This window comes from Thunnus thynnus, chromosome 20 (assembly GCF_963924715.1).
Source record: "Thunnus thynnus chromosome 20, fThuThy2.1, whole genome shotgun sequence".
In the NCBI taxonomy this organism is placed as follows: domain Eukaryota; kingdom Metazoa; phylum Chordata; class Actinopteri; order Scombriformes; family Scombridae; genus Thunnus; species Thunnus thynnus.
In genome coordinates this window covers 6,686,084-6,710,573 of record NC_089536.1, presented here as the reverse complement: position 1 = coordinate 6,710,573, position 24,490 = coordinate 6,686,084, and the positions used below count along the sequence as shown (strand labels likewise).

Here is a 24,490-nt window from a genome sequence, read left to right as displayed (position 1 = left end):
TTGGGAACGCGCATGCGCCAGAAACGTCACCGTATTTTTCTCGACGCAGCTGACGATGTAAACAAGAAAAGACAGTCGAGGGCAACAGGGATCAAACAGGCCGGTGTCACCGCAAATGATAGCCATTATATGCTCCTAAGCGGCGGACATGGGGCTCCCTGTTACTATTAAAGTCAATTTTCGGGGGAATGTGAAGAGATTTCTGGCTCAGGATTTGGACAAATTGGAGTGGGACTCGGTGGAAGCTTGGGTAAGCTGCTAGCAGAGCGTGTTGGCTAAATGCTGGCGCAGTTTGGTGAAAAGCAGGCCCAGACATGGCCTAGACACGTAAACAATAGGACCCAGTTGAAGGACAGTCGATGTTGTTGCGACAAAATGTGCACAAACGAGATATTTTCTTTTAAGCCAGGCAGCACGTCACTAAAATACGCACGGAAAGTCTGCCCAGTTCGCTTAACACGGCGTTGTAATACAGTAGCTGTAGCTGTAGAGGTTCATCTCAACGTGACATAATTGATGTTTACACGTGTAAGAAGAAAAAAAAGTTATAATTTAATAATATGATGTTTTCTATGAATTTAATCTCAAATTTTTAAAATTATATTTCAGATTAAGGCATCATTCGGAATCAACCACTTCCAAGTAAAGTACTTTGATGAGGATAATGAAGAGGTAAGAGAGTGTGTGTTTGTATTGTGCACTGTTTTATTGCTGTAGTCCTTTTTTTCAGTGGTTGAAGAATTATGATTTTGTTATTCATTCGGACCCTTTTCACTCTTTATTTCAGATTTGCATAAACAGTCAAGGTGAGATACATGTTTATTTGGTTGTTTTTCATTGTTTCATGAGGAAAATTATTTAAAGAAGAATATAGATTACACTGATACACATTTAATATAAGGTTATATGTAACTATATGATATAGGAAATGTTAAAGGATGGGTTTGCAATTTTTCAAGTCTGTCTTAAATCAATAGTCAGGTGCCCAAACGAACATTGAAATAGGTTTTTCTTGCCATAATCATTCCTCCTCTTCATACTGACCATTCGAAGATCCCTTCATAGTGCACTCAAAATGTAAGTGATGGGGGACAAAATCCATAAGCCTCCTTCTGTGGAAAAATGTATTTAAAAGATTGTCTGAAACTAATATGAAGCTTCAGATTAACTTTTAAGAGTCAAATTAAGAAAGATATATAATTCGATGTTACAGTCTTTTTAGTGTCAAAGTCCCTCTTTTTGCTACTATACTTCCACCACAGATAAATGCATTTTTGCACAAAATGTCTGTGTGAACACACTGTGGATTTTGGTCCCCATCACATACACTGAAAGCACATTTGAAGGGGATCTTTAAATAGCCAGTATGAACAGGAGGAATGATTACAGTGAGTAAAACCTCTTTCAGTGTTCATATGGGCAGCTGACTGTTGTTTTAAGACAGACTTGAAAAATTGTGAACCTGTCCTTTACTTGTTACTTGTCAATTGTCCAAGCAACTTACTGTTGATTTGTTTCTATTTCAGATGAATATGAAGAAGCCATCAAGGTACTGAGGCACTGCTGGGTTTCAGGCTGAACTGTAAAGTCAGGGTGAAATTTAACAACACATTAGACATTGTCATTACAGAAGGATGAGTGCAGAAAATGCAGAATATAGGAAATTGGGGAAATTGTAGTGGCTGTTGAACTTCACATCAACCCTCACCACCTACAGCAAGGCATGAATGAAAATGACATACTTCTCCATATGTGGCTTCCACTTTCTAGGCACAGGACATAATATGACAGGATCTCATACACCATACTTGTAGCTGCACTGAGTGCACCAAGGAAGACAAATAGAAAATTATCTGTGAATAAATATGCACAAGCACAACTACTGTGTTGATTGATTAAATACTCGACAGTTTATTTTATCAGAAGTCACTGAGTAGTAATGTGTGTACATTGTTCCTTGAATATGTCTCATGTGTTATTTGCATTTTGGATATGTTTGTGTCAGTGTCCCCCTGGTGTGTGTTTTTAATGCTTACTTTTTCAAACAGAGCGCAGAGAAGCAGGGGAACCAGTTGCACATGAACGTGTACAAGATGAAAGGCCAGGCCTGTGGAGGCCCGCTGAAGACAGAGGTGAAGGAGCTGAAAGGAGACCTCCGACCTGCTCCTCCTTATCCATCCAGGGTCAAGACAGTGGACAAGGGCACACAGGTCACCCCCGAACGAGAAGCTGTAAGGAACCAAACAGATTCTCCTCCTCTTCTTCCACTTTCTTGAACATATTTCTGGCATCAGTATCAGTAACTGTTTTTTAGGTCTTGTGATATAATTTATGAAATTATTTTAATGTAGTCATTGCCCCCAAATCAATTTAAGATAACATTTTCCTATGCATTTATCTGGCAATGGTGGAATCTTTACAGTTTTGTAGAGGCCACTACTGCTGAATGTGTGTAGAGAAAAGAGCCAAGGCCTAATTATTTAATTATTTGTGCCTAATTATTTAAATCAAGGTCATCTGGAATGTGTCATATAACAAATCTTCATAGGTTTGATGCAGGTCTGATGTATTTTATTACAGGTCACTGTAAAGGACAGCAAAGGGAGCAAACCAGAAGATCCTCCCATGTGGTTTAGATCATACATGGAGAAGGTAAGAACATTTGATGTAAAGCAGTAACATCACCTTGAACATTTTGTGTTTGATACATGATTAATATTGGTGTCGTTGAATATAAGGTAGCATTCGGCTTCTACTTATATAACTAAAACTCTTTTTTTATGCCATAGTTTAAAGATGAGGTGGTGAAGGAGGTAGTGGAAAGGATGTGCAATGACTTTTCTGGCCAGTGCTGTACCCACAAATCTCCCGATGGGCCCGGTGAGGTCAGTGAGGCCAGTGGGGCTAGTGGTGGTCCCATAGGGCCCAGGCCAGGTCCCTCCACCTCAAATGGATCACTTGGCTACACCCCAAACTGCAGCAGCTGCAACAAACTCACCTCTGAAGGGGCCTACAAATGCAGGTAGGCTTGGAAGACTTTCTAATGTAATAAGATGTATTTTGAGGAAAATCCTGCAGCTAAATAAGTAGCTTATGTAAGATACAAACTAAATACACAATTTGATAAAGCATGGCACACATGGGAAGTGTATTACCTGATCCGTAAATGACATTATTTACATTATAGACCTTTCGTGTATATGAGTCCTGTCTATGACATCCTTTTTTCCAATTTCTTTTATAAGCAGTGTTATAAAAATTCCAATTAATGTTTTTTTTTTTTCTCAACTGTCTATGTTGACTCTTTTCTCCACCAGTGTATGCCCGTCCTGCATCCTGTGTGAGATGTGCAGACATAGCCATGACCCCAGCCACAACCTCGTGAGAACCAAGACACCTCTGTCCATCCCTGAGCATGGAATGTCGGGAGAATTAAGGTAAACCTAAAAGCTTGAAGATTAATCGTCCCGCATCTTGAAACAATACAACAGTGCTAGCATTTTTTTTTTTTTTGCTTTCACTTGGCCTTTTTACATTATTGGAGGAAATAGAACAAGCAAATAAAAAATAGATGCACAGCAGGAATGCAAATTGTTCTAGCAGCTAGAGCACTGTAATTCATGAATTATGCGTGTTTTGTTTTTGAAAAAAAAAAAAACTCTTGATAGTCAACAAATAGGTCTTCCTGATAACATTTCAAACCAGGTTCCCAAGGCGAGGAGACAGGACAGTGCGCAAGGCCGAGCGACAGCGCCTCAAAGCAGAAAGGAGGCAGCTAAGAGCCGAAGTGAAGGAAATCAAGAAGAAACTGAGACTGGAGAAGAGGGGGCTGCAGTGGAGTGGGCCCTCTACCTCAGGCAGAGCCAACCTGACTAACATGGCCTCCGCCTCCACCCAGGTCCCAGCCCTGCCCCCCCCTGCTGCTTCTGAAACAGCCTCAGGTCCAACCCCAGCCCAAGGTCCCATCCCTGCCCCGGCCCCTGATCCCCAGGCCTCCAGTCCAGAGTAAGCGCCACCTCGGAAGGGCGTCCAACAGTGCTGGGTACCTCGAACCCAGCATGGATGCAAAAAAGTCTTTTTTTTCCAAGAAAAGAAATCAAAATATGCCATCTTTGTTATCTAGTCTGTATGAGTGTATCGCTGGCTGCTCTGGGGTGGTGGAAAATGTTGGAACTACCTCAATGTGAAAACTGCTGCTGCTGCTTCATAGATTTTCTAAGAAAAAATGCTTTTGAGCTGCAAAAAAATCTGGGGTCCTGCTTTTTTGATTCGTAGAGAACAAAAGAGATGGGTATTATAAGAAACCAGGGCTATTTTCAACAATGCTCTGTACACTTGAAACTAGGGGTCCCGGGGTCTCGCACACGTCCTTGGTGCCCACTATGGCTGCCTTGTTTCTGGATGAAAATCTGCCTGACGGCACCCGTCTGGAGCCTGGTACCAAGTTCATCAAATACTGGAAGATGAGGAACTCGGGCACTATCAGCTGGACCTCAGAGACTAAGGTACCCCTCCCACCCGTCGTGAGGACAGGCTCCACTCTCTTTTTGCCCCCTGCTTCACTTCCACTTTGAGTCCCCTTTCAACTCATTGCCTCCTTTTTATCCACTAACACCAGCTAAGATTTCTTACCCAGCCTAATACAGTACAACTAATGTGTTTTCTGTGTGAGATGTTTATTATTTAAATTCAGTTGAATCTATGTTGTGGTTTAAGTTCTTAAGTCTGTGTCACTGTTTGAATGTGTGTGTGTGTGTGTGTGTGTGTGTGTGCGCCTCACTTGAGCGTGTGTATTTTTTTTTCTGTTGTGTGACTTTGGTTGCATGCCGTCGTCTTTGTGCTTTTTCGCATGCGTATTCCTATTTTGTGTTTTGTGTATGTGTGTGCGTGCACCCAGCTAGTGTTCATGTGGGGAAACCTCGGCCTGGCGTCAGAGGAGAAGAGGGAGGTGCCAGTCCCCTTGCTGCTGCCCGGACAAGTGGGCGTGGTCAGTGTGGCCTTTGTCGCTCCTGTGATGGAGGGGACGTACACCTCCCACTGGCGGCTGGCGCACTGCGGGTGTCAGTTTGGCCCGCGTGTCTGGTGCAGCATCGTGGTCGACCCCGGCGACAGCCGCAACGCACTCGAACATCAGAGCAAACGACTGGCAAGTCTGATATCCGATGACACGCTGTACAGCTGCAGCGAGAACATTAACTGTGGACATGTGCATCTAAATTGTAACATTATTTGAGATACTTAAGTGTTACATTTAGTTGTTGCTGCTTATGAATCATGCAATTGATTTTCCTAAAACACTAAATTGTTTTACATTAAAAAAGTTCAGCATGATAGCAGTAGAAGACTAATTTTTAGACCTTATCCGGTTCACTTTTTGTTATTGAAGTCTGTAAGTTTTCAGGGTAAAGATGGAAAAGATTCATTGTAATGACTGAAGACACATAAAAACACAAATCACAAATAATACTCTTAAAAATCTGTCTGCACATTTTTCAAATATTTGAAATTCCAGTATTAATCATTTAAAGTCGGAGCCCTCATTAATATAAGATAAATGGTCGTCTTTGAATGAACAATGATATTAACGATGACAATCTTGTGTTTTGCTTCAGAAGGAGCAGTTGAGGCCGGTGGAAAAGGAGAAGGCGATAAAGTCCAAGGACAGCAGCACTATATTGTCAGTGGACCTCAGCCATGAAGACTACTACTTTCCCTCAGTCGACCTGCTGACTGCACAGGTACACGCTCAGAAAGCTCTGATGTTTACATGTTTTTAAACTGAGCCAAATTGTGTAAAAAAAGAAAAAAAAAGTTGACATGCTTTATGCGCTAATTTTTCTGCATCTCTTCTGTTTTTTTAGGATCTATTGTCATTTGAGTTGCTGGATATAAATATTGTGCAAGAGTTGGAGAAGGTTCCTAACAACACGCCTGTCGGTAAGCAAAGTATGATGCTTTAAACACTGAGACACTTGATTTAACATGAGTGATGAGATGCTACTTCCTGGTTTAGGGTTAGGGTGTTATTTGTTTTGTAGGAAGAATTACAGCTACACTTATTAACTTTATTTTGACCATGTTAAATATAAACTATGTTGTGTTTGTTTTTTTTTTTCCTATTTTCTAGATTTGACACCCTGCATATCGCCTCTGCCCCACGATGCCCCTGTGTTGGAGAAGCCGGCCATCACTTCACAGATAAAAGATGACATAGAGGTCACAGGGGTTAGAAAACTTTTTGGTAAGACTGGTTGAGTACTAGAAAGTTTCTAGATGTGTGTGTGTGTTTAACGGTATGAATGTGACAAAGGCTGTTGTTGGAAAAGCAGATAACAAAAGAATCTATTAAGCTAAGGTGAAACGTGGGTTTAAATAATGTGGGTTTAAATTTGTTGTGTTTTGGTCAGGAGTGAAGCTGAGGCACCAGAGGGAGCTGTTGGAGCCGGTGGCCCTGGAGGAGGAGAGGGAGGAGGAGATCAGTGGGGCCCAGTTCCTCTGTGAGACGGTCATCCGCTCCCTCACCCTGGAGGAAGCTCCCGACCACAGACCCCTGCGCAGAGCCCAGCACAGCAGCCACAAAACACAGGGTGAGGAGCAGCTGTGCCTCCCTGATGGTGACCAGTAAAATCACCATGTGCTGCTAAAGAGACTTATCATTCTACTGCACTAACTATCTACACTATTATCAAAATGCCCTCTGCTCAGAAACGGAGTAGTAGCACAATGAGATAGTCATGTTTTTTCTTCCATAAAACATTTCCAGTTGTTTCCCGGGGCCCCAGCTTTTGCCTGGAGAGAGCTGCGGTGACTGAGAAGACGGAGAAGGTGCAGGAAGGAAATGAGGAGATCTGTGCCATCAGAGTTGAGAGTTTAGCTCCACCTCCCAGCACCGGTCTCAACCAGATCAGCCAGGAGACAAAACCAGGTTAGAGAATCACATCCTTTTTGTGTTTATTTACAATTTTGGCATTTATTTCAATAGAAACATTGATATAGACACATTAAAGCTTGCTTAATTTACCTTCTCTAATAAGGTACTGGATGTAATTACAGCTCCATGGCTTAATTGTTTTAATTATTCATTAATGGAGCCTCACCTGCAATATTTACATGCTCATGCTGGTGTTTTTTTCCCCACTTATAAGCTTCTCCGCCAGAACCAGAGATTGAAAACCTGCACATCAGTTTGCATCATGATAACGAGGACGAAGAGGTCGTGGTCTTGGATGAGATGCAAAATGTGAAGGATACTCAAAAAGAGAAAGAGAGTGGAAACAAAGGAGAAGACTGGGATGAGGTAAACACGTTTAATCTTTTTATAATAACACTTAACTGTGTTTTGACATGTCTGCAGTTTTCCATCCTATTTACTCATGAGTGTCTTTGCTGCTTTGTGTGTTTTATATTTATGTTACAAGCACAAAAAGTCCACAAACGTCATCAACCTCTCCTCCTGTGTCTCAGGTCAGCAGCCAGACCTCCTCAGTCTCCTCCTGCGACGATTACATCATTGTCCTCCCAGACTGCTTTGACACCAGTCGTCCTCTGGGGGAGTCCATGTACAGCTCTGCCATGTCGCAGCCTGACACTGATGTCGCCGTGACCTCAGCAAACCCAGACGAACAGCAGGAGGAAGAGGAAGACTCCGACCCCGAGCCGGGCGGGGCGGCACCACCGATAGAGAGGCGGGAGCAGACGGAGGTGGTCGCTGCCGAGAATACCTCATTAAAAACTTGGTCTCCACCTGTCCCTCCCATCCACAGCAGTGTGAATCAGATGCTGTGTGCTTCCCAAACCCTGGACGCTGTGACTCTCACCCCTGAAGTGGTGCCGCCACCAGTCCTGCCTGACCCCATGCTGCCCCCGCCGACCCTCTACTCACCCAGGTCAGACGGGGCTCTCTGTTAGTGTGCTTAAAACAACCTTTTCTCTAACTCCAAAGAGAGATATATAGATATCGCAGATGTTTTATAGTGCAAAACGGTTTTCTTTGTGTATTTTGTGTCTTTTTTTGTTTGTTTGTTTTTATTTTAACCCTAAAATACTGGAAATACCAGATTTTGTTTACCCATGCATCAGCTAGTTGTTCTGTTTCCTGCTGCAAGAAATGAGTTAGATCAGGATCTTCCTCCTGTGAGAACAGCTTGGACAAAAGGACTGTATTTATTTTAACTGCTTATCTTTCCTCTGCAGCCTTATGTGGTTTTAAATCTCAGTTGTCTACTGTATGTTTCAGGTCTGAGGCACTGTACCTGGCTGAGGACCCCAGTCCTCCGGTCTGTGAAACCTATGAGCCACACCAACCAAGGGTCCACTTAAATGGTGAGTTTTACTATCAGAGTCACTTGATTTTATAGTCAGAACATGGTGGTATCATAGTACATACTGGCACAAATGGCTCAGGACCAGCATGGCACACATGTTACAGCTGTATTAACATCTTAACCAGAGTGTTATAGGTGTTCATCTGTTCTTAAATGTAAAACAGGACTGTTTAACTTCAGTGTTGCCTTACAACCTTCTGTTAAAGTAGTTCACTTGAAGTTTAGTACCAAGTTGTTGGCGAGAAAGGAAACACATTTTGCCTTTGTGGGAAGAAAGGAAGTAAACAAGCGCACACACAGGCTTTCAGGATTTGTTGCTTCAGCAGAAGGCTCAGTTCCTCCTGTAATATTATGTGAGTTGCGTGTGTGTGTGTGTGTGTGTGTTGTTATTTCCTTATTTTTATCTCTTCTGCAGTATCATCTGGTCTGTCGAGATCTGCAGGCTCAGCATCCAGTGCCTTTGAGACATATAACCCCAGACCCAGCAACGCGCTGCAGCCAAGGTGCAATACAACAAAGAGTAAAACTTGATCTGCTTAACTTTAGTGGAAGAAATTCCTGCACTTTAGTTTCTCTTTTGTGTTTATCTACATCCATCATCTTATCACGTTAGAACTTGATTTAATATCTCCTAATGAAGAATCAGTCTGCACAATCACTGACACTTAAAAGCAATCTGATGCACCTTTAAACAAGTATTTTTGTTTTCTTCATCTCTTTGCTTTTGTAAAAACAAGAGTAACTGGAACACGTTGTTCCCTGTAGTACTGTTACATAACCCAGCGTTACCACATCCTTGTCTTCGTACCAGGGGCCAAGGAGGCATCACCGAAGGATTTGTCAAGGGGGCCCTTTCTGTGGCAGCATCCGCTTATAAGGCTCTCTTCACTGGACCAAACTGTACAATACAGGTACACCACACAGCAACTGTTACATCTACATTTTAAAAAAATATAGCCGACATGTACAGCAAAAAACAAATCAAAGTACAACTGCAGCATTGAGGTACATTTTCACTTTTCATTTTCTTTATTGCTAAGAACAAGTACTTAAAAGAAACAAGTGGTTTCTTCTCTTCCTGTGCAGATAAATACACAGGAAGAGACAAAGAGTTGGGTAAAGAGACAGTACTCTACACCACAATTATTTTAAGATACTTGCATAACAGCTAAACATGCAAAAATGTGTCGTCCCTCCAAAAATGTGGTTAAAATGAGAAGAACTGGTGCATCACATTGCAGATTTGGCAGATACTTTTCTTTATTGAGGTTAGTAACAGAGAAAGACTAAACTCTATTGATGTGAAGCGTCTTCATTAAGTGTAGGCCCGTATGAAGACAGGAGATCCTCCAGAGTCTAGACACCGGTGGTGGTGGTGGCGTAAAGTTTGCAGGTGGTTGATGAAATGACAGAATTGCAGTGATATTTGAAGAACGGCATCCAGGGACTGACTGTGACTTTGACAACATGGGACAGCGGCAGCGACAGAGAAAATTAAAGTGTGAAGAAACTGCAGACATTCTTCCATAGAGGAATAAAGATCACACAGTGCAGAATGACTGAATTTACAAATATAACAATTACAACTCAGCTTTAAAATTATTTAAAGAACAGTGCTGATAATCATAACATGTCATCTAATTAGGATAAAAATGAATTTAGGGTCTCCAGAATGAGAGAAACATTGATATAGAAACAAGAACATTTTGTAGGTATTTCTGTCAGTAGCCTCTAGCCTGTGTGGTTAACTAGGGAGGAAGTCATTTTATTTATTTGATCATTAAGGTAACTTTGTTGCTGTGTAACTCTGCCAAAAAGCTCCATCAACCAAATGGTTTGTTTTAATGTATTTGATTAGAAGTTGGGTATCACCTGACAAGTTCAAGTCCTAATCTCCACATTTGATTGCCAAGTTTGAGGCTTAAATTTTATTTGACTTCAGATCGTAAATACTGTTTGAAATTTGATTATTTTATATGTAAAACCGCGTCGATTAGCCAGCCTTCTTCTGTTTGGACTGTTTTTTTGTTTAAAACTAATTGTCAGATGGCAGGAATCCACTGAATTTGCGCTAAATCTTGTGTCAGATGATGCATCAACCCATCAGACCAGTATTGTCTACATAATCTCCCCTTCCCTTTTCCCTTTTCCTCTCACCTCTCATCTTACCCGCCCTGTCTCGCCTCTGCAGCGTGGCATCGACCCAGCCACCAGGCAGGACCCTTCCCTGATGGCGATGCTGCTGGAGATGGGCTTCAGAGACCAGCGGCTCAACCAGCGGCTGCTGAGGAAGCACGGCTACAGCCTGCTGCACACCGTCAACGAGCTGGTGCAGATGGCCGAGGATCGCCAGAACAAAGCTGTCGATACTCAACACTGAGGGAAAGAAAGCTGTGAGAGGGCTACTGTGAGGCTGTAAAAGGAAGTAACTGATTTGACCCTTTTTAAACATAATGTAAAGAGAATATATTTCGATTATGACCTGTGTGTCGCTCAGCCTTTCCAGTGTCTGGATTTATTTTGAGTTATTAAAAGTAGAGTCAAAGAAAACCTATTTATGATTAATGTAATTGATTTTTTTCAAAGGTTGGATTGTTAATTTGGACCAAGAGTAAAGCTAATAGAAGAACAATATCACTTGAAATATAAAAAAAACATGGAACAAAAATGATAGAGGAGCATTTATTTTTCATTCTCGGACACTGTCGATTTAGAGAGAAAGAAGCATTTATGTACAGCTTCTCCTGCCTTTGCCTTTAATTTAGATTAACCATATAAACACTTGTAGATTATAATGGATTGTGGTTAACCTTTGCCATGCCTTGTTTACCTGGGCAATAGAGCTTTATGTGTTGGTCAAAAAGGAGAAGGAGCCGTACTTTTGACTGGACAAAAGTGTGTAATTTCAGCTCTTCATCTTAGTGTTCGTATGGCTGTCGTAGCTGCTTCCTCTGGCTCTGAAAAGTAATTTGTCTTTTGACAGGGCTTGGCTAGATTATATCTCACATGTAGAACAGTGAAGATGAATATTGTTGAATGTCATAAAAAGATAAAAATGTTCTGAAAAGCCGGCTGTCATTTAAGGTGATTTTACTGAAGCTACATGGGTATTCTGGGTGTTAAGGGTCAGCAGTGCAGTAGTAGGAACAACAAACAGATATGTAAGACTTTTTCTCGATTTATCGTAGTGAAATCTGCCTAAACAATGCAATCTTTTTCTGTATCAGAGTACTGTTATTTTAGACGTTGACATGTGGAATGTATACAAAAACCGTCTGGAGCGGATCACCGTTCAGACACAGATGTTTTCTACTGCTTTTTAGGAGACACCTGCATGACAGGTAGAGGCTTAGAGATGAGTCGTGTTCTCGTGGTCTTAGCACAGTCACAGTGGGGAAAAAAAAAAATAATTAAAAAAATAAATAAAAATCCGCTTTGCATCATCTTTTAACACCCCCTGCCTGCATTTTCACGTGTCCTCATCCAACCACCAACCGAAACTTTAGCAACTGTCATTTAGCACTAATCCAAACTGAGATGTCTCTAACAACACATTCCTCAATCTCTTAGTGGAACCAAGTATATTGAATTTCATTTCATTGCCTTTTATCAAACATGATTATTAGTTTACTGATGCATACATATGGTGATTTGACATTGTTTGTGGTGTGTGCTGGTTTAAGTTAATGTACGTCTGTTTTCTTTTTTGGACTTGTTCCTCCTTTTTGTGTGTGTGTGTGTGTGTGTGTGGTTGGGGTTTTTTTGAACCTTATTTTCTTATGTTGATTATTGTCCATGTTTTAAAGTATCATACTCTAGAGAATAATTCTGAATATATCTACTGTGCTTGTCAAATTATTCTTCTGCCACAGAGTGTATACATTTAAAAACCCTTCTACTGTCAATCCGCCAATAAACTATTTGCACATCTCTCTTGTCTCTTTGCCCCTCTGTTAATGAAAAATGTCTAAATGTAGGTTATTATGCCACACTGGACTGTATATAGCTACTGTACATTCTGCACTGGTTTCACTGGATGGTGTCAAAAGTACAGAGGTTGCAGCGAACTGATTATACTGCATTTTTGACACAATGTGGTAACATATTTTAATAGCCTTCGTGTTCTTCGAGGCTGGGTCACTAACCGGGGAAATGGATAACCCCAGGTTTAATTTGTGTCAGTTGGTTGTATGCAATTTCATCAATTACAAAAGATTTTGAGGAATTTGTAAAGCTAAAAGCGTTGTAGCGACTAACAGGTTCTGCGTTGTTATAGAATCTTAAGCTAGTGTCTTGATTTGAGTACTGAATTATTTTAGTTTAGCTAGTCAGAGTTTGGTTAAGTTTAGTTTAGCTATAAATGCTAATAAATACTTGGCAACACTGGTATCATTTGACTGAGCCAGGTTAGCTGTTTCCCCCTCTTTCCAGTCTTTGTGCTAAGCTAAGCTAACCGGCTGTTGGCTGTAGCTTTATATTTAACAGACATGATATGAGAGTTGCATAAAGTACTGTGTCTCTCTGTCAGAAAGCATTAAACAAATTTCCCTAACATGACCATGGGAAACTTTGTGGTCATTGTTAAAAGAAACAAGAAAATGGGAAATGAGCTTGTGCTAAAGTTCACTGTTTTGCTGACCCATCCGACCGTCCTGACAACGTCCGTTTAGTGGACTTGTGGTTCTATCATAACACCACACAATTTTCCTCCTTTACTCCCGATCAGGGTTATCATTTTACGGTTGCTGGAGGGTGTTCGCACTTGGATATAAACATGTTGTTACTGGACAGTTGCTGAAATTACTGACACCGTCCTTTTTCAGGCTCATTTTTTGTCCTCTGGGGCCTCATAACAAGTTAATCCGCCCATGGACTCCCACCTGAAACAAGATTTCAAGGTCAAAATAGCCTAATAACTTGTAATCCTTACATTTGTATTAATTACCGTTTATTTTAGATAGTTTAACCGTTGCCTGAACATGTGTTGCAATACTGTACTGTAAAGGAAGGAAAGTAAATCAAAAGCAGTTCATGTGATCCACCACTGTAAGGCAGCCTGACTGACTTGTCACTTGAAAAAGCAGGAAGTGTTCCTCCCACTCAGTTTTGTTTTTACACAGACTTGAAGTAGTCTGTTGGTGATCTTAATGAAGCTTTTCTAAAAACTTAAACTATAGTAGAAGAAACCAACAGCAGTGCAGCAGTTTAGTCTTCACACTGGGTGATATTTGGAGTTAAAGCTGAAGTCAGTGAGGTGAGTTCACAGACGAGGAAATATCCTGTTGTTGATGTGGTTTCACTGTTGTCAGCTGAATGAGTGTCGCATGGTTTCTCCCTTGCATGCTCACACAACATGAGAGCAGAAAACAAGATTAGTAAACTTAACAAACCTTAAAAATACCTAAGTGTGTATTTAAAGTCTACTGTGCGTGTCACTGTTTAAAAAAGGAAGGTTTAAAACAAATTTAAAGGTACAATCCGTGTTTTAAATGAAAATGAAAATGCAGTCTCATCAGCAGAACCTAATATTAGGAATAGTTAGTAGTTAGTCAAAGAAGTATTCAGGTCCTTTAAGTAAAGGTAGCAACATGGAAATAGAAAAAAAACTTGAATTAATGTAAAGACCCAGCATTGAAAAACAAAAGTCTTAGCAACATTTGTATTTAAAAGATCAAAAGTCAAGGTAGTCATAATGTGGAAAAATGGCCCCAGAGTCATTATATTAATGGATTATGATGATGTACTGTGTAGGCAGCTGTGTTGAAGCTGATTTTAACTAAATATACTTTTTGATTTAATATACTTTTAGGTAGTTAAATCTATAACTATGTGTTATATTTTATATGGTGATCATATGTTTTGTATGGGAAAACTTTAAACTAATGACTAAAGCTGTCTGACTTCTTATTTACCTTAAATTGAACATTGTATCCTGGATTTTTAGGAACTGGAACTGAAATAAAGTCTGCCTTATATATATATATATATATATATATATATATATATGTATATATGTCCATAGTGTTTTTAATGCTCAAACTTTCTATTAAGTACATTGCATTGGGGATGTTAGTCTTTTTTATTTTATGTAGACCCTCTACATGCTTGCAGAGCTGCAGCATAACCAGACAAAACAAACCAGTTTAGTTTCTCCTTTGGAAAGATGGAAGAAATCCAAAATCCATCTGCTGAGTTCAAATTCCAATCCTGACTTTAACATGCAAGATTAGATTTAAATGTTTTTATGTCATTTATAGCTTGCTGCAGTTGACTAAACAAGACATTAAACTACTTCCACTGTATTTATTACTAGGTTGTTGTAAAATGTAGCACTAGTTAACAGTTTTTATAACAGCTTTGTCTCAAGTTCCACAAGTTTCGTGCCTTGGTGGCCGTTATGAAAACAGAATGATTCACTGCTTTGCTATCACCTCAACCTCCAGTGAAATTTTGTAACATTAAACACTATTTGCCAATAATTGCATCATACAAGAGACGGTTGATAGAAACAATGTGTCTATCTATTTCCTCCAACAGGAAATGGGAATCTTGTATTTTTGACACTTAAAAGCCAAAATCTAGAATATCTAAGTTAACAGGCACTAATTTCAAAAGTATCAACACATTTCAGTTCATAGACCTTTTACTCTCTGTTACTTAGATAATCTAAATGTCAGGAAATGACTTTTGCATTTAGAGAAAATCCAAAGTAACTAATACATTTCTTCCTTTGTGAAACTTAGCAGTCATCACACAATAATCCCTGACACTACCGGTGTTACGGGGTTTTACAGTTGCAATAGAACCATAAACTCCCTGCGGACTCTGCTCAGACTCATGTAGCACAAGAATGAAGCTTTTATTGGTCATTTAAAGGTTTGTGAGAAGGGTTGGTATTATAGGTCACCACACAAGACTCTGTTAGCTCTCAAAAGCCTGTCAAGAAGAACAGAAGAAAGAGACGTTCAAGTGTACAGACTGTAATTTGCCTGTTATGTGAACTTTGAAGAGCTGATTGATAACGATTGATGCACTATTGAGCTGTTAGCAGGAGATTCCAAGCTTTTATTGGTCTCTGTTCTCCTTCTCCTTTAGACTGGACTTGAGAAAGAGTCATGGTTACACCAGGGCACAACGTCAAAACCACAGAGGGTCCTGATCTGACAAAAGAGATGGAAAAGGCGAAAACCCTGAAGCATTTCCCTACGTATGGTGCCATGAACGGAAACGGACACTCTGGAGACACCTGCCCCACTTGTCGTGGCACCGGGAGAATTCCAAGAGGTTGGTTTCCTGCCATGAAAAATGTGTTTTTTCACTATTTTGACTGTTTTTTAAAGCAACTTCTATGCCTTAACTCTGAATTATATTCCCGATTTGTCCCTTTTAGTCTTTAAATTTAATCATCCAGCGTTCTCCAGCTGTCAAAAAACCTGACACCATGTTACACCATTCCTCATCCACAAATAACAGTTTCATTTAACATTCAACAATAGGGGAACTAAGTCAGACAGAAATATACCAATATGTATGTGCAACTGATTCTGTTAAGCCACATTTGGCTCACTTTTACGTCATTTTTTGTGGTAAAAACAAGACTATTTCTTTCTATTTCCTTGTGTTTGCAGGTCAGCAAGACCAGCTAGTTGCTGTAATACCATGTAACGATATAAGGCTGAAACCCAGACGCACGTAAGGGATTTATAATAATAAAACAATTTATTTATAGAGTGCTTTTCAAGATACTCAAAGATATACAGTATGTGTGTGTGATCTGCTGTAAGGTTGCATAATATTGACAAGAAAGTTATGTTAATTTAAGGATTTTCTCTGTTTAAATATAGTTGGATATTAACTGAAATATTAAAAAAAACCCCGCAGCATTAGTCTGAGTATGTTTATGTTTTCACAAGCACACGGATATCTTCATAGTTGTTGCTTCATGTCAGTTTATACAAACGATTTTTCACGTTTGTGTTGCATTTCAGGAAGCTCTACGTGTGCGTCTCCATGGCTGTGTGTCTCTTTCTTTGCTGTCTGATCCTCTTCTTCCTCTTCCCCCGGAGTGTCACCCTGACGCCTGTGTCTGTGCTGTCAGTCATGGTCTACTTCACCCCAGATGCGGTTGAAATGGAGGTCACGGTAAGTAATGTATAAAATCTGTGCCATCTCTTTGTTGTATCACTTCCCTCAGCAGGTATAAGGACTTAACCAAATAAACCACACTACAGTATTTTATTCATGTGTTAACTTCCATCTGACAATAAATTACATGTCTCCATGGTAACCAAATATACAGAATGTAGTAATTACTGTCTATAATTACGGGAGTCACATGCATACCTCGTAAATCACAGCATGTATTGCACATGCTCCTTTTGCTGTTTTTTTAATCCACACTGTCTTGTTATATTGTGTTTTGTGCTGGATTTTCTGTTGTGTTGTTTTGACCAGAAATCTCTCAAAAAAAGAAGAGATACCCTGAGATCTAGTGACTATAATGATAAAATCAATGTCAAATAAAATAATTAATATATAAAAAAATGCAGAATAAGTGTACAGTATTCTGCATATACTGTATACAGTGTATTCATACAGGCAAGGGAAGTGTGTTCTTTCAAGCAAAGAGGCAATTCTACATGCTTACATAAGGCAAATAAATGCATTAGCATAACATTTAAAAACAAAATGACAAAGACAAGGAAAATAAAATATATTAACATAGAATAAAATGAAATAAAGTAAAAATACAAGTAGACAAAACATAATAGACAAGAAATACAGCTTAATTGCAGTTACAGTGCTGTAATAAGATGTCCCCAATTTAATAAAGGAAGCTTAAGTGTAGTATAGAAATGAATCAGTCAAAGTTCAAGTTCAAGTTTATCTGTGTACTGTAGCACAATATCATACAAAAGCAGTGACATATTTATGTTTCACATAGTGATAGAAGAGTAGAAAATAAGTTGAAGCATAAATGTTGAGGCACATTTTCAGTTCCGTCTGTGTCACTACTAGCTGACTAAGTTTCTATTCTACAAGCAGAGTATCAATGAAATTAGGTCAGTGATTTGTAAACTAGTGTATTTATATACAGTATTTGCACTACAGCTGTGTTCTAAATCTTCCAGCTCTGTCCCTGAACTTACTGATCTTTTTATTTCATCTGGCAGAGGAGCCGTCTGAATTGCATTCACATGACAGCCGCAGTAGTTATGTAAATGACAAAGTTCCCTGAGACTTTTTTTTTTTAATGATAGAAAGGTGTGTTCATTGCACCTGACCAGCCGTGTTGTTTCATCCTCTAGAATCTCATCAACATCACCAACGAGAACTTCGTCCCGGTCCAGATTGTTGATTTTAACGTTCAAGGTCTGGTCTCTGAGATAGTTGTGGGTAAGACCAAGATATCGAATATGACCGCCCTCCAACCACGCTCACAGAAATCGGTGAGTTTCACACAAGATGATTCATATAAAAATATATTATTGATATAATTGTCAAGTGATTAATTTCTTCCCCATCTTGAACTTTTGCAGTACACCATTAAAATCGACCTGCCTATCACAGATAAAGGATTAAAGTAAGTTTGAAATGATCCTTAATTTGTTGTCAGCACATCACAGTTTCCATCAGAGATATTGTATGAAAGTGATATAATACACCATGTTCACCATTATTGTTCATACGTGCACACATCAACTGCTTTATCTCTTTCAGCTCTTACTGCAAGTCAACCTCTATCAAGATTCACACGTTATTTCTGGAGCTGCAGTAAGTGTCAATCTCAAATCTGAAAACCAACAGAAGATGCAGCCACGTTTGCATATCTAAAAAAGAAAACTCAGTGTTAAAGGCATCACTTTGTGCAGTTTAGGGTTATAAACCACAACCGCAAAACAGGTTGTCTTAAAAATGATCTGAAGTCAAATCTTTAAATCAGAAATGTTCTTTTTAGATAGCACAAAAGGACACGATAACACAGACACGTAAGATTTTAACTCTGCTTTTAGAATCCGGTGAAATAAATTGAATTTAAACCACAAAAACAAACTTTTTATTTTTCAGTATTTAGTCACGATGCCTCTTGTCAGCTTCTGTTAGCCAAACTTATTCATTTACATGTGTGTCAATGACTGAGATGACGGTTTCTGTGCATGTGTTGCTGTGTCACACGTGTCTCTGCGCACTGCAAACCAGCCACAATATAAAGTTTCCTGTTTTCAGTTGCAAACCATATTAGCCACAGACTATTTTCATTTCCCTGTTTGAAGTTAGACACTGCACCACCACCACCACCAGACCACCACCTGGGCTGACACTGTATCTCCTGTCAGGGATAGAACAACACACACTTTATGTTGCTCCGACACTGGACTTTTACCGTTGTGATAAAAAAATAATTAAAGCTGCATTTAAGTAATTGTTTGGTCCCTTTTGGAACATGCTTAACATTTTAGCAACATGTTAATTATTTACACATCCAGCAGACACAGAGCAACAGTAGCGTTAGTTTGGAGTTGTGTGTTTTGCAAGCATAGTAGCAATGAATATGATGGCTGTTCATGTATGAAACATATAAATTAGAAAAAAAAGCCCTTTATTGGGATAAACTGTACATATGTAACAGATCTTTTCTGTGAACACTTCATTTGGAGCATTTTGTACTTTTGTTTTTTTCCTTTTCTGTTCTTTTTCCACATGATTTGTAATATATATCACTGGAAGATGCATGTTTTTGTAAATAGCAGTGTCTTGAAATCCCATGTGGGATGAGCCAGAAACTAAACTAAACTAAACTAAACTAAACTAAACTAAACTAAACTAAACTAAACTAAACTAAACTAAACTAAACTAAACTAAACTAAACTAAACTTTATAGCACTTATAAAAACCAGAGATTACCAAGTGGTTTACAACAAGTTTGTTACCTCTGTAGCTGCTAAATGCACCACTTTCCTCACCGGTTAGTCTCCAAGTTTATGTGTCTGCTGTTTAGTCCTGGGCAGGTAGCGTACAGCAGGTTTACCAGAGCTTTTTTTGTTGAAAACAGCTGTCAGCTGCAGCTGAAAACAAGGTTGACTAGAGTGAAGCCAAACAAAGAGTCTAAAAGAGCTGAGAGGAAGTGCAGAGCAGGGTGATAATTCTCTGCAGGATTGTCACTATGAGAGAATCATATGATATAAAGAAAATATTGCTTACTGCAGCTTTAAAACATTATGAAAACACGACAAAGCAGATTCTGTCACCAGCTGTCTTCACACTGTTATCTTTTTTTCCCCCACAGAATGACAATGAATATCTCGTATCTCTCTCACACGGAGCAGCTGTCTCTGGACACCTTTGAGTATATTGACTGTGGCACCAATTCAACGATCCCACATCCTGTGAGATGATGAAATCTAAATGAAAAACATCAAAGTGGGATTGTGAAATAATGAATATTCTGGCAGCACAGCGCCCTCATCTCTTTTGTATGGGCTGTGAATGATAAATACTGTGGAAATGCATTTTATCTTATTCTGTATGTGGTTTTAGCATACCGTATAATCAATCACTACATTGTTATAATTAAAAACAATACAGACGCTTCTACGACACTTTAAATATACATCTTAGTGTGGATGCTTTCTGCTCTTATTTGATCTGCCTGTAAATCTGTATTGTAAGCAAAGTGGTCTCAGAATTGTTTGAAACAGGCACAATTCCTAAAATGCTAAGTATGAGAACTGTGTATTTACATTTTAGGACATGTATATTTCATTAAAAAGGGACTAATTTCACAGTATTTTTTTGGAAACAGCTTATTTTTTGTCAGGATGCCAGATATTTTGTAAACAGGATGTTGATCTCTGATGATCTTGTCTTTTGTAATTTGCACTTTATTAAACATTTAAGGTTCACTTACGGATGGCAATTCATTTCTTTTTGTTTTGTTTTAATTTGGGTGAACTCACCCTTTAAACTTCTACTGCTGCAGCTGTGAGAAACGATTTGTACGTTCAACACATTTACACACAAATTAAAAGCAGGTACTTCATTAAGTGTGGTTAAAAAGTGAAGGAATGTAACTAAGTACATTTACTCAAATACTTAAAGGGCGGGTTCACAATCGTTCTAGTCTGTCTTAAAACAATAGTCAGGTGCCCCAATGAACTTCGAAACAGCTCACTGTAATCATTCCTCCCGTTCATAGCAGTCAAATCAGATGGATATCAAATTGGGTCCTTTTAGTAAAAAAAAGACAATAACTTTGGAGGATATCCTCTTTATTTGACTAATTTGAACCATTGAAGCTTCAGATAAACTTATGAATGTATTTTTGCACAGAATGAGGACTGTGCGTTTTGTCCCCCATCACTTCAATCAACTGTTTCAATGTTCATTTGGTCATGTGACTATTGTTTTAAGACAGGTTTGAAAAACTGTGAACGTGTCCTTTAAGCATGATTTTGGGCTTGCTACTTATCTTTATTTTTTTTATTTGGGTATTTTTATTTTATTCTTCCACTTCACTTGAGTAACTTTACATTTTTTACTCCACTACTACAGTGCTTCTGTACTTTTGTCATTTTGAATGCAGAACATTCATTTGTAATGGATTATTTTTATATTGTGGTACCTCACCTCAGCAGCTCAGCTCCGAGTGAAAATAATGCCTAGGTGGAGGAAAACAAAAACATCTAGAGAAGGCTCCACAGCAACTTTACCCTCATAGTTTGCTCCTAAAGTTCTTGAGAATGGACACAAGGTGGCGCCAATGCTTTGTTAGACTGATAATGCAGACAAGCTACATACTGTTAAATGCAGAAGTGGTGTTAACTGTGGCAAATTGCATGATTGTCTGCCAAGCAAGAAAGAACATATGAAAGGTAAATATATAAAAATATAAAAAGTAATATTTTTGCACTGGAAAATCTTTTTTTCTTACTCTCAAAATCAAATTAATCCACTAAGGGCAATATATTTAAAACATTTCATCCAAATATCAGAATTAAAATAGACAAATCTATCATCAGAATGCATCAATTACTCAGTAAGAGATACTCTTTAATCTCACTCCAGCTGTAGAGACCATGCACTTCATCTTTGCACCAGCAGGGGGCGCGGAGCTGCAGGTCCAGGTGGCCGTGACGTCACCGGGGCTTTAGGGTGCTGTGCCTCTCTCTGGAGTTCCTCAGTGCTGCTGGAGGAGGAGAGGAGCGGACCTTACCGCCGGGACAAACATCATGTGTTGACAAGTCAACCATGGATGTGTTTATTGCTTGTGGATGATGCTTCCGGCGCGCATATAGAAGGTACGTTTTAAATATACACGGAGGAGGACGTTTCTTATTTTTTATAGTATGTGCATTGCATGTATTTTTTTTTTATTTATATAAACACCGTTGTTTTCTCTGTTAGTTGATCCCTTCAAAGTTAATGCCGTTTGGTGAAGTTTCTAATTTATTTGCATATTTGTTTGCATTATTGAAACATCACAGTAAATAAAACATGCAATACATGGATATGGATGGCTGCATGCAGGAGAAGACGCAAACTAAGGCAGACTATTTCCAGTGGAGCTATTTCAAATAAAATCAAATAATTAAAACTAAACATGACTGTGCATTATGCCTCTTGAAACTACAATCGTTGAATTATACTATATTATAATATGCAGAATTTTTGAGGTCATAAGTAGATAATGTCTTCCTGGGGCTGTATTCAGTCCAAAGGCAGCTGTTTCTTTGCTGTTTAATGAGTATCAGGATGTCAACAACAACCGGATTAGTGCTGCTGCAGCAATCCTCATAGACAGTTGGCAGAGTGTACCAGTGAATACATATCCATCCACTGCATTGAAATCAATCTGCCCTAAGAAAAGCCTTTCAGGTTTAGCAGTCTTAAGAGGATTAGCCGTGGCAAATAAGAATCTAGATAACCTCAGCCACCCAATTAACCTGTTGTTTGTGGCTCTGTAATGTGACACTGAATTCCCCCAGACGTTTATGGTTTTATTTAATCAAATGAGAATGAGAAGTGACTGAATTAGAAGGACGCAACCACGGATGAAATGAATACAAGCCTGTTTTGTGGGACAGTAATGTGATAAATCTCAGCTGTGAACACAGGAACTACCATTCTGACAGGATGAAATTGCATCAAGCACTTTAAAATGTGCTTCCAGTGTTAATCATCACTATCTGTTGCCAATGTCTCCTCTGTATTTGTCAGGTGACACTGTGAAATAACACTTGGATTGCAAACACACATTCCTTTAAGCACTCATTGTCTTATTATTAAACGTTAACCCTCTCTGTGTGTGTGTTTTGATAAGGTCTCCAGACCATCTGATCCCATCTGCCTCTGAGGACAGGGAGCAAATGCCAATCAACTGAAAAAAGGATTAAATCAGGAATTTGTCACCTCATCTAAGTAGGTGTGAATTGCTGGCTGGGAATCATGGGGAACCAGCTGACTGATATCGCTCCAAACACGCCATTCCTGCCAAACTTCCAGTCTCTGCACGTGGTGGTTATCGGGCTCGACTCAGCTGGCAAAACCTCTCTGCTCTACAGGCTCAAACTGAAGGAGTTTGTGAAGACGATCCCCACCAAGGGCTTCAACACCGAGAAGATTAAGGTGGCTGTGGGGGCTTCTCGGTCCATAACCTTCCAGGTTTGGGATGTTGGTGGGCAGGAGAAGCTGCGCCCGCTGTGGAAATCGTACACCCGCAGAACGGACGGGATGGTGTTTGTGGTGGACTCCACTGAGTTAGAGCGTATGGAGGAAGCCAAAGTCGAGCTCCATAAGATCACCCGCACCTCAGAGAACCAGGGTGTCCCAGTGCTGATCCTAGCCAACAAACAGGACCTGGATTCAGCCTTGTCTGTCAGCGAGGTGGAGAAGCTGCTTTCCGTACACGAACTGAGCATGTACACGCTGCATCACGTGCAGAGCTGCAGCGCTGTGGACGGTCAGGGAGTCCAGCCAGGCCTGGAGAAACTTTATGAGATGATCCTCAAGAGGAAGAAGATGGTGAAACACAACAGAAACAGAAAGAGATGAACCCTCAGCTCACACTGTGGATATTACCTGAGGAGATTTATCCACTGTTGAGACACTTCCAGGCTTAATGGTCCCTTTTAATGGGAGAGCGATTTGTGCCAACAAAATAACAATTACACACGGCCTTAGGGTCAGGAGGAATGGATTTGGTAATAATAATTGAAGCAGTATTGACATATACTTTGTTCTACAATCGTGCAGCTGCCCTTTGAAAGCTTAAGCTATAGATCGAAAGGAAACCTTGATAGCGTTAGTCTTCCCTAAGTGCTTTTCTACACTTGTTTTAAAGAAGATTTCTAACAAGGCATTTGCCTGGTAACTTTAGGACTAATATATGAACTCATTTACATTCATGCAGCAGGTATATGGTGAAGAAAAATATGAAATTAAACTGAAAAATGTCATTATATTCCTTCACTGGCTTGCACAAAATTCTGCCCCACTAAATAGGTGTTTTTGTTCCACAATGTACGGATACTTCCCCAAGATATTTACTCCACATTTTTGTGTTTGTGCTGGAGATGAAGATTTCTGTTCTTGTAAATGATATATAATGGAAGTGTGAAAGCGCCAGATGATATTTAATTTCATTGCCATTGAACAATAATCCAAAGTGCATTCCCTTCATGGCCACAGACATTAAGTTTCAGTTCCTTTAACAATAGTGTTTATACGAATTGTACATTTTTGTAACACTGAAGACTTAATAAATCAAAGCACTGTACTGAACCGTCATCGATATCTTTGTACTTCAGGTTTGGAAATATTGCTTTTTATGGTATTTGCAAGTCTGGTTTGGGCTTTAAAAAGCTTTACTTCAGATATTTATTTGATTTTAAGATGACCTCCATACAAATTTTGAAGCTCTGAGTTGTCACCTTTCCCCCCTATTCATAGTCCAATCAGCAAACGAGGCTGTCAGAAGGATGGTGGGGGGGTCCTCTCCTCTGCCTGCGCCCCCCAAACAAAGCAAAACAATCCATTTACTTTGATTCCCACCTTCAAGCCTGCCAGCTGCTGACTGCTGTAATTGCATCAATTAGTGGTGAGATGGTTCAGAGGTGAGCTGGTTCAGTCCTGTTGTGTGATCACGCGGGATTGAACCACCTGCGGCC

General features: G+C 39.6%; 3 protein-coding genes across 4 annotated transcripts; all 3 read left to right on the top strand.

Annotated features, from left to right (window-relative positions):
* Positions 1-26: 26 nt before the first annotated feature.
* Positions 27-12,254, top strand: nbr1a (NBR1 autophagy cargo receptor a). Of its 2 annotated transcripts, XM_067577198.1 has the most exons (22): positions 27-250; positions 610-672; positions 788-806; positions 1,527-1,549; positions 2,049-2,231; positions 2,581-2,652; positions 2,790-3,022; positions 3,318-3,437; positions 3,706-4,005; positions 4,346-4,505; positions 4,898-5,146; positions 5,613-5,738; positions 5,862-5,937; positions 6,128-6,241; positions 6,408-6,587; positions 6,764-6,925; positions 7,146-7,297; positions 7,465-7,886; positions 8,237-8,322; positions 8,740-8,827; positions 9,136-9,235; positions 10,516-12,254. In XM_067577198.1, the coding sequence occupies exons 1-22, from the start codon at positions 149-151 to the stop codon at positions 10,702-10,704; spliced, it is 3,219 nt and encodes a 1,072-aa protein (XP_067433299.1). In that variant the 5' UTR covers positions 27-148; the 3' UTR covers positions 10,705-12,254. The 2 variants fall into 2 exon arrangements, with proteins under 2 accessions (XP_067433299.1, XP_067433300.1); XM_067577199.1 differs by lacking the exon at positions 3,706-4,005 and having other exon boundaries at positions 28-250.
* Positions 12,255-13,396: 1,142 nt separating this feature from the next.
* tmem106a (transmembrane protein 106A) lies at positions 13,397-20,227 on the top strand. Its single transcript, XM_067576487.1, has 8 exons — positions 13,397-13,578; positions 15,420-15,608; positions 15,953-16,016; positions 16,313-16,466; positions 17,633-17,773; positions 17,864-17,907; positions 18,045-18,098; positions 19,612-20,227. Exons 2-8 carry the CDS (start codon positions 15,440-15,442, stop codon positions 19,718-19,720), a joined length of 735 nt encoding a protein of 244 aa, XP_067432588.1. The 5' UTR covers positions 13,397-13,578; positions 15,420-15,439; the 3' UTR covers positions 19,721-20,227.
* Positions 20,228-21,490: 1,263 nt separating this feature from the next.
* arl4d (ADP-ribosylation factor-like 4D) lies at positions 21,491-24,099 on the top strand. Its single transcript, XM_067576529.1, has 2 exons — positions 21,491-21,622; positions 22,645-24,099. The coding sequence occupies exon 2, from the start codon at positions 22,770-22,772 to the stop codon at positions 23,373-23,375; it is 606 nt and encodes a 201-aa protein (XP_067432630.1). The 5' UTR covers positions 21,491-21,622; positions 22,645-22,769; the 3' UTR covers positions 23,376-24,099.
* The last annotated feature ends 391 nt before the right edge of the window (positions 24,100-24,490 follow it).